The sequence below is a fragment of the Helicoverpa armigera genome, chromosome 8 (genome assembly GCF_030705265.1).
Source record: "Helicoverpa armigera isolate CAAS_96S chromosome 8, ASM3070526v1, whole genome shotgun sequence".
NCBI lineage: Eukaryota > Metazoa > Arthropoda > Insecta > Lepidoptera > Noctuidae > Helicoverpa > Helicoverpa armigera.
Genome location: NC_087127.1, coordinates 12,748,447 through 12,761,447, shown reverse-complemented (window position 1 = coordinate 12,761,447; position 13,001 = coordinate 12,748,447). Strand labels below are relative to the sequence as shown.

General features: G+C 34.9%; 1 protein-coding gene across 1 annotated transcript; it reads left to right on the top strand.

Moving 5' to 3' along the window:
- The first annotated feature begins 2,807 nt into the window (after positions 1 to 2,807).
- Positions 2,808 to 12,575, top strand: LOC110379707 (putative inorganic phosphate cotransporter). Its single transcript, XM_064035992.1, has 11 exons — positions 2,808 to 3,026; positions 3,297 to 3,436; positions 3,777 to 3,956; positions 4,414 to 4,552; positions 5,151 to 5,365; positions 5,872 to 6,021; positions 6,345 to 6,489; positions 6,821 to 6,945; positions 9,343 to 9,465; positions 9,843 to 10,002; positions 12,418 to 12,575. The coding sequence occupies exons 1-11, from the start codon at positions 2,963 to 2,965 to the stop codon at positions 12,495 to 12,497; spliced, it is 1,521 nt and encodes a 506-aa protein (XP_063892062.1). The 5' UTR covers positions 2,808 to 2,962; the 3' UTR covers positions 12,498 to 12,575.
- Positions 12,576 to 13,001: the final 426 nt, after the last annotated feature.

Here is a 13,001-nt window from a genome sequence, read left to right as displayed (position 1 = left end):
AAATAAAGATATATTGTAAAGAAATAAAAAATGGAAACATTATTCATTTGTTTTTTCATAACCTTTTCACTGTAGAGTAAATAATATTGTAGAGAACATAACAATAAATCCCAGTTTCCACATAAAAGAAGCAGAGAGGGATACTACTTTAACTATAAAAGTAAATCCAGTGAAACATAAAAATGTTTTTGCTTTAAACGGAGTGTTTAATGGTGGTGCTAAAGTAAAGAGTGCGGCTGCAGCTGTAATTAAGAGTAAAAACGGAGCCGCGCATAAAATGATAGTGTTAATGCATAGAAATGTAAACAAAGTGGAAAACATTAACATAATTGAAATGAGAATTCTTGGAGAATACGTTGACACTTTTAACTTTGACATAGAAAAAGATGGGACGGGTAGCTACCTACTGTATTGTTTTCGATCCAGTCCGAAACAATCTATTAGAGAGTTTAAAAGTCTTTGAAATACTGCTATTATGTAAAGACATTTTAGTTTTCCTTTTTAGGGTTCCGTAGCCAAAATGGCAAAAACGGAACCCTTATAGTTTCGTCATGTCCGTCTGTCCGTCTGTCCGTCTGTCCGTCTGTCCGTCTGTCACAGCCGATTTACTCGGAAACTATAAGTACTACAGTGATGAAATTTGATGGGAATATGTGTTGTATGAACCGCTACAAAAATATGACACTAAATAGTAAAAAAAAGAATTGGGGGTGGGGCCCCCCATACATGTAACTGAGGGATGAATTTTTTTTTTTCGATGTACATACCCGTGTGGGGTATCAATGGAAAGGTCTTTTAAAATGATATAATGTTTTCTAAAAAACATTTTTCTTAAAGTGAACGGTTTTTGAGATATCAGCTCTCAAAGTCGTAAAAAGTATGTCCCCCCCCCTCTATTTTTATAACTACGGGGTATAAAATTCTAAAAAAAATAGAGGTGATGCATGCTAATTAACTCTTTCAACGATTTTTGGTTTGATCAAAGTATCTCTTATAGTTTTTGAGATAGGTTGATTTAACTGTAATTTACGGAACCCTTCGTGCACGAGTCCGACTCGCACTTGGCCGGTTTTTGTTATTAAGATTCAAGAGGTCAAAACTTGAGACAGGTAATACTACCTATTGATTTTGACTGAGATTATGAGTAAGATAAATCGATAATAACCACAGGATTTAATTCAGTCCTCAATAACAGTTTAATGCTTTAGCAATATTTAATTCACAATAAAGAGCTTTACAAACTCTCAACGACGAAGTTATTACTCAAGGTCTCTCGAGTCTTTAGTACTGCTCATAGGAACCAATCCAATCATACTTAGTAAGTGAAATTATTTCGCTAGGCAGTCACGACAATACTCGAGGAAAGGATTAGGCACACCTGTCGATTTTAGCCTTATTTCTTAGCTAACAATTAATTATTTCTAATTATAACAACAAAGTCAATTTACTTGAAATAACATTGTAAATATTTACCTACTACAAATTTTTCCCATGGTTCCACCTACTGTACCTGCTTCCCGATAAAGCTACTCCCAGCATGCGGTTAAATAACTTATTGTCTTTTATAGGCTCTAGGCTATCTGTGTAAAATATTTAAATCAGTCTCAGAAGTGGCAGAAAGCATTTATGACATTAAGGAAAGATAAACGCTAAAATGTTTGTTTGTACGATACTGGTATTTTAGACTAAGCAACCTATTCAGAAAAACAAAAGTAACTCATATGAATTGATATGGGATCAAGACAAAAGCCGCGAGATTAAAAGCAGGAAACTTACCAATATATTCAACTTAGTAAAACCTATTATTCCCTTCCACAAATATGACTACAATGATTCTAAACAAGAGAAGCCAACACACAAACACAAACAAAAGCAAGTCTCACAGTCTCAACAAAATTAATATTTTACTCATTTAATTATAAGCCTTGTAAGTCTATTAAGGTTCTCTCGTGTATATTACAAAGGAGTCTGTGCAGAATCCAGCATCTTTACTCAATGTTTCCGTAACGAACTGTTAAAGAGTTTAAGGATTTGTTTTCATACAACAAGCGTGAGGAATCAGGAACAATGTTATTGTTGTTAAAAGCTAAGTTATAGCAAATTAATTATACAATGAGCTAGAAATGGCATTGTGAACTGTGTAATGAGAACTTCTCTTCATATTTTGTGTGTTAAATAATGAAATGCATTCTGAGGCTTGAAAATCTTTGTTTGAATGACTTGATGCTTATGAAACTTCTATCAATATTTGCTAAGTAGTATGTGTTTCGAATACAACAAATAAAGTTCATTTTCTTAGGGATTTTAACATCACTGTGTTTCGATTCAGACTTTCTCAGAGAAGTTCTGAAAAATAATGAAAAGAATTTTATACATTCTATTATTGTAGACAATTTTCGTTTATAAGTTGAAGCTGATATTTATTTTGCTATTCGTCTGTCTGATATGGTTTTATTATATTGTTAAGTACACGTAGAATAAACTTCCAAAACAATTTAAAAGTCTTTTGTGTCTGACAAACATTTGTAATTTTTAACGTTGTAGCATTTTTATAGAACAATGACTAAAAGTTAACGAACGCAGTTAGACGTCACTGTGTGGTATTTGTCACTCCTCACGTCTGCAATTAAATCACAAATTACACACTATCATTTAAATAGAATATACTTTGACATTCTGCCTTCAAACCATTTACGGTTATTTAACAACCAAATACAAACCTTAACTCAACGATATGAGGTGCAAAATTGAGTGTATCGAAGAACTAGAAACTAACTTTGAAAGATAGTTTTATTTACGTACAAAATCAGCATTATTTACCCAGAGCTAACAATTCATTGTTTTAGGAATAGTCTGGGAGATAACGAAGATAATGATGATAGATGTAAACATATTTTTTTCAGCTAACAGTGAATGTAACAGTACGTTGTTGTAATTTGATATTATTTTGTTGTCGAACAAAATGGACGTGGAATTTTTGAGGTTTCAATTTGAAGATGGGTATCAAGGTGTTATTACGAAAAATGGTGAGTGAATATTCGTTTTTATGCATATTGAAACTTAACAATGCTGAGGAAGAAACTCACAGGTATTGAAAGCTTGGTAAAATTATATGAGAGAACCAGAGGACCATAAGGACCTTCCTCACCATAATGGCCCTGATCTAGATTTAGGTCTGAGTCTAATGTGCTCAGAAAAACTCAGTTCTATTCATAAAACCGTTAGGTTGATAAGATCTGATCTCCTTTCAATGCCAAAGTCCGTCCTAGTAATAAAATGACTGTATCTTTTTCCAGGGTTCAAGATAGGCGTCAGGCATTTGCAGATGATGTACATGCTGGCCAGCTCCATCACTATGGGGTTCATCAGGGGCAGCATGGGGGTTGCAGTTCTAGCAGTTACTGATCCAACGAGACGGGACGATACGTATATTCAGGTAAATAGAAACGTTGTAGCCATTGAAAATAAACTAAGTAAAACTAAAGAAATATTAATAAGTCGCATGAGTCTAAGAAATAAGCAAAGATATAATTTTAATAGCTAGTTATAAAAAAATACATGACCTGAATCTATAAGCCACATTTTATCTACATTCTTATGAATATTGTACATACCCACCAAATTACCCACATAATAATATGTATAAATCGTCCAAGACCTAAAATTAAAAGATTCTTGAAATGACTCCCATGATTTCGGAGTAAAAGATAAGGCCTTAATTTTTTTCATAATTAAAAAAAAATAATTTCTACCGTTTATGTATACTCCAATTCCAGATTCACAACTGGGATGGCAAAATCCAAGGAGCAGTTCTATCATCCTTCTTCTTCGGCTACTCCCTGATGCTGATGCCTTCAGAACTGCTCCTGAGGAAGATTGGAGGGAAACTGGTGACATCTGCCATACTCCTCGTCAATGGAGCGCTGTGTGTTGCGTTGCCGACTATTATCAACAAGGTTGGTAGTTTACATTTATTTACATCGTGCTTTTGATGGAAGGCAAAACATATGCACCTGAGGACTGCCGAATAACAAAATATAGGAAATACAATTAAGTAAAACGTAGGGGTAAATAACTATAATGATAACAAAATAATAACCAAAATAATTAAAAAAAAAAAAACAAAATAAAAATGCTAATGGCCGCTAATTGGTCAAATCAGCGATTCTATATATGGTTCTTGGTAAAGGTACATAGTGCAATCCATATATAATGGATTCTATGGTCTATGTATCAGAGGACTCATACACGCTATCGGGCTACTTAAGCTTTTCACATTGCCTTAGGTAAAGAAAAAAGTTGATAATAATGTGAATTCAACATAACAATTCGCCTTGTTTGATGAGGATAGATAAGTTTAGTATCAGAGGTTACAAACCCCTTCTTAATGAGATCCTTTGTATGTAATTCCAGGGAGGTTGGGTGGCTGCCTGCAACGCTAAGCTGTTCATGGGTATGAGTCACGCTTGCTTCCACACTGTGAATCAATCACTTTTCGACAAGTGGCTGCCTCCCAATGAAAGAAGGATCTTCAACTATGTGGTTTATGGAGGTAAAGCTTTTATTAATAAATATTTTACAAATTATTTAAAAGTCTACTTATGTCATTGCCTTTATAAGTGAACCAACTACTATATAATTCTTAAGCTCCGATAAAAAAAAATACTTAGCTTTGTTTTAAAAATGTGACTCGATTTGTATTCGTTTAATAAAGACATTGTCAAGCTCTCAAGCACTCCACTTTAACTTAAAAACACAGTTCTTTTGTAATTTCTTTGCACTCTGCGGAACTACATTAAACTTTGCCGTCATGCATACTAATTCATTGAATACAGCTTAAGGTTCTTTCTTTTATGTTCACGTAATTAAGCATACCTTCATTAATTATTTATTATCAAAAGACTTCATCATAAAAATTAATTACTCGGGTATATAATCACATTTTCCTCCCTTACGCTTACTTGTTAGCAAAATTATGAAAAAAATAACATTAGAAGAATTTCATTAAGGTTGATGCTTATGAAGAAACATTTATTATTCTTTTATGTTATTATTATCAGTAAAATCTATAGCTATCGTCCTTATTTTGATAGTATTCATTAACTTTTAATTACCTCACCATTCTCTAATATTCCCATATCTTTTCCCAGGTGTACAACTAGGCATAATCATAGCCCTACCAATATCAGGGCTCTTATCATCGGCACCGCTTGGCTGGGAGCTGGTCTACTACTCGTTAGCTATGCTGGCACTCTCCATGTCCATCATATCGGGGACCCTGACGGCCAGCTCACCGGGAGAGCATCAGGCTGTTGGAGACGCTGAGAAGGAGTTCATTAGGGAAACTTTGAAGAGTTATCAGAAGGTAAATAGAAGTTTCCTTGATATCTGATAAAATATATGTGTATAATATAATATACCAGTAATACCTACTAGCAACTGCTCCTATATTCAATGCTTTTACTGATATTAATTTGATGCATGCTCAAACAGTTTGAAACAATATTTGAAAATATGGTGGACGAAAAATCCAGCACGCAAAAAGGGTATCAAGATGAATTTTATCCTACTAATATTATAAACGCGAAAGTTTGTATGTATGGATGTATGGATGGATGTATGGATGTTTGTTACTCTTTCACGCAAAAACTACTGAATGGATTTTAATGAAACTTTACACTTTACATCAGAATAACACATAGGCTACAATTTGTAAACATATTGTTCGAAATACTAAACCTGCGCAGACGAAGTCGCGGGCACCAGCTAGTTATGCTATAAAAATAAAAAAAAGGATTCAGAAAATATTTCCATTTTTCGAGAGGGATTGAAATCAGATCGTTACTGATCCAATTGTTTTTCCTGTTTCAGAAAGAAATAAGCCGCCCATGGCGTGACATTCTCAAGTCACCCCACTTCTGGGCTGCTACTGCAGCGCATGTATCCAGCAATGCCCTCTTCATCTTCTTCCTTGTACACGCTCCTGCTTATTTGATGACTTATGGATTATCTTTGCAAGATGTAAGTACATACTCGTAAATACCTACGTAAATCAATATAATGCTTATGTAGTTAGAACCTTAAAATCGACCACAGTCTGTTTAACCACGTGGTTCAGGTAGCTCCGTCAACATGGAAAACTCAAGAACACACTTAAATATACACACAATTTATCATCTTCCTGCCCTGTTCCCAAGTCATTTGGGGTCGGCGCAACATGTCTTTTTCTTCCATTCCTCTCCAAATACACACACAATTGAAGTGTAGATAATTTGTAAGTTTTTTCAATCTGTGTATTTATTTTCTTCTTTACTTATCTTAATAATAACTGTGTCTTATTCCAGAGTGCATGGTATTCCATGTTTCCCTTCATCGCGATGGCTGCTGCGTACCTGGTGATGAGTCCATTCATCGACTGGGTTTATTCCATCCGATACCTCCACTATATCTTCAGTCCAAGTTTCTTCAGAAAAGTTATCAATTCTCTGGGTTGGTATTGCATTACTTTTTAATACTTTTGAGATGTCATCAATATTAGCATCATCATGTGGCTTAGTATTTCTCAAAATAGCTATATTTTAATACTGTAAATGCGATTCTGTATTTTATGTGACCGTGTTGATTGAGATTTTTCGTATGTTTCATAGTTTATTTCAAGCTACTTTTTATTTTAGTGCGCAAAAAACCAAGGCAAACTGATGTAACTATCTGCTTCATTAAAATTAAGTAGTCTCTCAAAATCCATCCACAAATCTGTACATACTTACCTATATATCATTTTTTTAAACTAATTGAATGAAGTATAAATTAATTTTCGCAGGTGCTTTCGGGATAGTAATGGGATTAACGATGCTCCCGAATTTTCCTCGCGAATGGAGCTGCCAGGCGATTATCGTGTTCACAGCAATATTGGCTCAGCTAGCTTTACAATATTGCGGATTTTTAGTAAGTTCAACAAGATTTATGTTTCTCATTAGTTTTTTGATTGAATAGTTTGTTTGAAGGCTCAAAATTGGATTTAGCGATCAATTTATTTATTAGTCCCCAGGCCGGCGAACAAATTTTTTTTTGATACATATACATTTAAGACTTTGTGAGTGCCTTCCTTACGATGAGTCCGACAAATTTTTCGAATGCGCAAATTTTGGTCCCGCTGCGTTTTTTAATGCTTGACTCCTGAAATTGTCGATATGACGTTACTATGGCTCTTCGTACATACACGCTTCATTTTTTGAGATTCGTTTAATAAAGTTAACTAGAGAATGGTGGTCAACTTGTCCGATAAAGATCGTGCTGCGTTTGGAGTGTCCACCATCCTGAAAATGTCGGTATGACGTCACTACGACTCTTCGTACATACACGTTTCATTTTTTGAGGTTTGTTTAATAAAGTTAACTAGAAAATTGTGGTCAACTTGTCCGATAAAGATCATGCTGCGTTTGGAGTGTCCACCATCCGAAACATGTCGATATGACGTCACTGTGTCTCCCCATACATACATATCGGACAAATACAACAATGATAGATAATTCTATTCTTATTGCAAATATCGACTTGTCCGACAAATGTAGTGAGTCAAATAGTCAAGAAAATGAGAAAAAATATTACAATTGGAAGAAGTTTATTCTTTTTGTCAATTTCTGACTTAAATATTCACGTGCATTATTTAAGTATAGTATGCCAATTTAATAGTAGCATTAAATTGGCATACTACTTACCAATTTTAATTACTATTTTAGAAAAAGTAGCCTGACTAAGACGTATTGTTGATAGTTTATATTATGTTATGGAATAATATCCCACATCTATTAATGGACTATATATCAATCAAAAGGTCTTTTTAAGTGCAACATTTTGTCTCAACATACCATTCATCAATTCTTAGTATTTTAGAAGATATAGCCCAAATAAGGCGTATTATCGATAGGTTTTACTATGTTAGGAAATAATGTCCCACCTCTAGGTATGAACCATATGTCAATCGAAAGATCTTTTTAAGCGCTATATTCCGTCTTAACATACCACTTACTGATTCTTAGTATTTTGGAAGACATAACTGACCTAAGGCATATTATTGATACTTTACATTGTGTTAAGGAACAACATCTCACTTGAAGTTATGAGCCATATTTCAATCAAAAGATCTTTTTAAGCGCAAGGTTGTATTAGCATAACTCCGACAAATTGTTAGTACTTTAAAAGCTAGAGCTTTTCTAAGAATATATTATCGGTAGGTTCTGTCAAGCTAATCCATTACTTCTTTAGTAACAAATTATATATTATTTGAAAAACCTTTCCAAATGAAACATTTCGTGTTAACATACTTCCGACAAATTGTTAGTAGTGTAGAAGCTAGAGCTTATTTAAAATTATAATTATTGATAGATGTTTTCAATTAAATAAATCCCATCTCTAGTAATGAGTTATACATCATTCAAAAGACGTTTTTAAATGCAACATTTCATATTAAAAAACTTCAGCGAATTGTTAGTATTTCAGAAGCTAGAGCTTATATAAGATTATTTTATCGATAGGTGTTTTCAAGTTAATAAATCCCTCCTGTAGTAATGATACATATATCATTCGAAACGACTTTCTAAATGCAACATTTACTATTAACATACTTCACACCAATTGTCAGTACTTTATACCAAATCTTAAAATATATCTATATTTTCCGGACGGTGGACACTCCATATGCAGCATGATCTTTGTCGGACAAGCTTACCACAATTTTCTAGTTAACTTTATTAAACAAATATCAAAAAATGAAACAGGTATGTACGAAGAGTCGTAGTGACGTCATACCGACATTTTCAGGATGGTGGACACTCCAAACGCAGCACGATCTTTATCGGACAAGTTGACCACCATTTTCTGGTTAACTTTATTAAACGAATCTCAAAAAATGAAATAGGTATGTACGAAGAGTCAAAGTGACGTCATATCGACATTTTCAGGATGGTGGACACTCCTAACGCAGCACGATCTTTATCGGACAGGTTGACCACCATTCTCTAGTTAACTTTATTAAACGAATCTCAAAAGATGAAACGTGTATGTACGAAGAGCCATAGTGACGTCATATCGACAATTTCAGGAGTCAAGCATTAAAAAGCGCAGCGGGACCAAAATTTGCGCATTCGAAAAGTTTGTCGGACTCATCGTAAGGAATGCACTCACAAAGTCTTAAATGTATATGTATCAAAAAAAAATTTGTTCGCCGGCCTGGGGACTATATTTTATGATTTCGTTTTTTAATTTTGAAATCCGAAAATAATTGTATGGTAATTCACGAGATTGCCTTGCCACTTTTTTCACGTATCTAATTATCATTTTCAGAGTTCATACAGAGACATGTCTGAGAACTACTCCGGTACCCTGATGATGATATCCTGTACAATCAGCAGCGTATTTGGAGCCGCTGTGCCCTTCGTTTCTGGACTTATTCTTGGTGAAGATATGGTAAGTCCTTTTACGCTGGCATTGATCTAATGCTAAGAGTGGTTAGCATTTATGTAGGTAGTATTTATTTGAGTTGGCTTAATTTTCATGTAATGTTGGCGGTGGTCTTTGTCCTGAACGTTACTAGGACATTTCAGGCTAGGAAAAATAATCTGTATGGCAAGAGGCTTGTACTCTGTGGTAGGACAGTAAAAAGGCTGATGAACATGATGCCAAATATCTTGGTTACATATCAGCTTTTGAGGATTACTTTATTGAATAGAATATTCGTCTTTGGTTCAGTTCTAGTCTGTTTGTATTAGAATTAATAAAACTTTTTCTAAGTTAGCAAAATAAATATATTTTTTGCATTATTTAATTATACCCTTCTCTTCCAGTATAACCCTGAACATTGGCGTGTCATAATGTTGACCCTGGCGAGCCTGTGCATCGTGAGCACCGTCATATACACGTCCTTCGGGAGCAACGAGCGCCAGGAGTGGGACCACCTCAACAACAACGATAAGAGGAGATTGGGATATTATAATGATGTTATGGGTATGTTAATATCACTACCATAAGTATGAGTAGCATGTTTAATATTAGATTCCTGTCCTGCAATTCTATAAAATTCGATCAACAACTCGCATTTCACTTCGATTCGTAATGTCATTTCATACTTTAGGGGAGGTAGGGGAGGGATGGGCACTTTTTCACATTTATTGCATAAAAAATTCAGATTTTACAGATAATCAACTTTTATTGCCATTTCTTATGTTATTCTTATGTTTGGCTAGATAAAATCAAAGAGCTATCCTAAAAATTACAATCAGTTTCAACATTACGAGATATTTAAACGGTTTCAATAAAACCGTCGACACGTCAAAATTTTGTTTAGTCTGACATGCTTTAGTTGGTACTTACGTAGTGTTTAAAGTTACTTTTTGCTTTTTATAGGGTTTATCGTTTATAACATTTTGTCATAATAATTGCGTACTTTTTTGGGTCGGGGTTTTTTTTAAATTTATAATTTTATTTTATTTCATGGTTTTTTAAAGGAGCTCCTTAATTTTTCCTTCTTTTTATGATGGGTTCGCTATATGCGATCTCAGCCAAAGGAAGCTGTTTAACAATCCTCATGACAAACTGGCTCTGGGAGAATTGCACAGATTGAGAAACAATAAAGATGGACCTTTGTTGATCCAGGGTTATATATCATTCTAGGGTTTCATCCGCCACATCCCATTTCCAGCATTAGGTTCTCGTCAATTAGAAACATGAAGAAAACTAGTCAAGACAAATTAAACGAGCCCAAACTCGATGGGTTTACTAAAAGGCAGTTCAGGATTACGTCTCCTATCTTCGTGTCCTAACAGCAGACCAGCTCAGTGGTTCCAGAAGACATTAGTATTTCAAATTTTAGATCCCACATATGCTTGCAAGTAAACTGAGCGTGTAACATTCCTATCACACCTAACAAACGAGCTGATGACCTTGAAGACCTGAACCGATTTCCACCAAACATAGCTAAGAACACTCCCGAATGACATTCCTTTTAAACAAAAACCGCATTACAATCGGATCATCCGTTTGGGAGCTACGATGCCACATACACAGACACACACACAGACACGTCAAACTTATAACACCCCGTCGTTTTGCGTCGGGGTTAAAAGAATGGTTTGCGACGGGAAATTCTTAAAGATTTAATATAACGAGCAATACAAGAGGTATCAAAAGGTTAAAAAATAAAATTAACAGCTGATAAATATGGAGTCCCTAGATCAAGTTGGCAACGGTACCTGAAACAAGATTCTATAAAGGATTTTTAGCGCAGATTTACAACCTCACAAATTTTCACTGAAGAAGAAGAACAAAAATTTACAAATTATACATTACATGGTATGTCCAAGCCTCCCTACCATAGGGAGCATTGGACACTTTTGACTTAGTTTATAAAAAAAAATCGGTAAAAAAACTTAACTAAAACGGTTTTATCTTATGTGCACTGAAAACTAGAAAATAAAAAATAGTTACTTACCTGTCAACCTACGGAGGTCCCGGTCATATTAGACTAAAATAAAAACGTGGGGCCCATAAACTATTGCCTCTATTGCCTTGTACCTCTTCTAGAGGTATAATAGGTGTGGATTGCATCGACTTACTATAATCGTAACTGGAGATTTTGACAATCAATCATTAATAATAGAAAATACACATACCTTTCATTAGTTTTCTCTTTATAACGATCCGAAACCGCAACAAAATATTTAAGTACTTTTACGAGTGTTTGTTCTTGACAACTCACAGAAATGACAGATAGTCTATGGATGAACACCGTTACCAGTCAGTAACGTAAACTACCCAATAAAAAAAAAAACTATGATCAAATCAGAATAAAAGGACCCCCCTTTTATTCTGATTTCATCATGTCTCCCAACTGTCCATCTGTCCCCTACCTCCCCTATAGATAGACAGATTTTGGCAGATCTGTCAAAATCTCGACTTTAATTTAGTTCAACTTGTCAACACGCTCGATAGTGAAGCGCTAGTGTAGTTTGACAATGTCAATCACGAAACTTTAAGGTAGAATTCCGTGGGTCGCGATTGTCGCAGCCGCGCGCGACAAAAGTCAACCTATGAAAATGTATGGCACCGCTGCCGAGGGCCGCGACAGTCGCGCGCGGACGACGAATTTCGTGAGCCGCTCGAAAAGTTAAATACATCTTTGATGCTTGTCTTTTCTGTTGACTTTACCGCTTACCAAAAAAATTTACAGTTTGACAAAAATAAAAGAGCCTTAACTAATAAATGGTAGCATGTTTGATCTTTACCCGTTTAAAGAAAAGCTATAAAAAATTAATAAGATCTACGACGGAAAATAAAAGCTATATATAAGGCATCTACTACAGAAACACACTAATTAGATCCCTTCACATTGAAGACCTCTAACACATGTCATTTCTTCCACAGATCCCCACCAAGTCCAGCTAGATGACTACGGGCACATAAACCTAGCACTACAGAGACACGAGATCGACACCGCCTTGTGACAATTGACTAACTTGATGATTTTCTATGTGATACTCATTGACGACTATTATACTTTGAACAATTTACATGGCCTCTCATTTATTCTCATGTGGTTGAAACATTTGGAGATACCTATGTTGCATTTAGGTACTCTAAATAAAGTGAAGGGTTTCTCGTATCATGTTTTAATTTCGAGAAAGCTTTTAATATGGCCATCATAGTCTCACCTTATATGAGAATGAGTACCTATAGCCACCGTGGCTGATAATCAGATATGAGAACATCATAAGTCTCACTACTGATGATTTTTACACTAGGCTACAGTATCTCAAATATTTGTTAGTCAAGAATAGGATACAGGTACATTACATTTTCTGAATAAGTCCTCGCTTTAAAATTTTCACATTTTAATTGGACTGGACTATTAAGTCTGAAATCACCAACCCGCAATAAGCAAGCGTGGTAATTAATGCTCAACCCTTCTCCATGTGAAAGGAGGCCTGTGCCCAGCAGTGGGACCATAA

What these genes read in the sequence shown, in the direction of transcription:
- LOC110379707 (XM_064035992.1), top strand. Translation starts at nt 2,963, where the DNA reads ATGGACGTGGAATTTTTGAGGTTTCAATTTGAAGATGGGTATCAAGGT. An exon ending in CAACTATGTGGTTTATGGAG is followed by an intron (nt 4,553 to 5,150) that starts GTAAAGCTTTTA and finishes ATCTTTTCCCAG; the next exon opens with GTGTACAACTAGGCATAATC. An exon ending in ATATTATAATGATGTTATGG is followed by an intron (nt 10,003 to 12,417) that starts GTATGTTAATAT and finishes TTTCTTCCACAG; the next exon opens with ATCCCCACCAAGTCCAGCTA.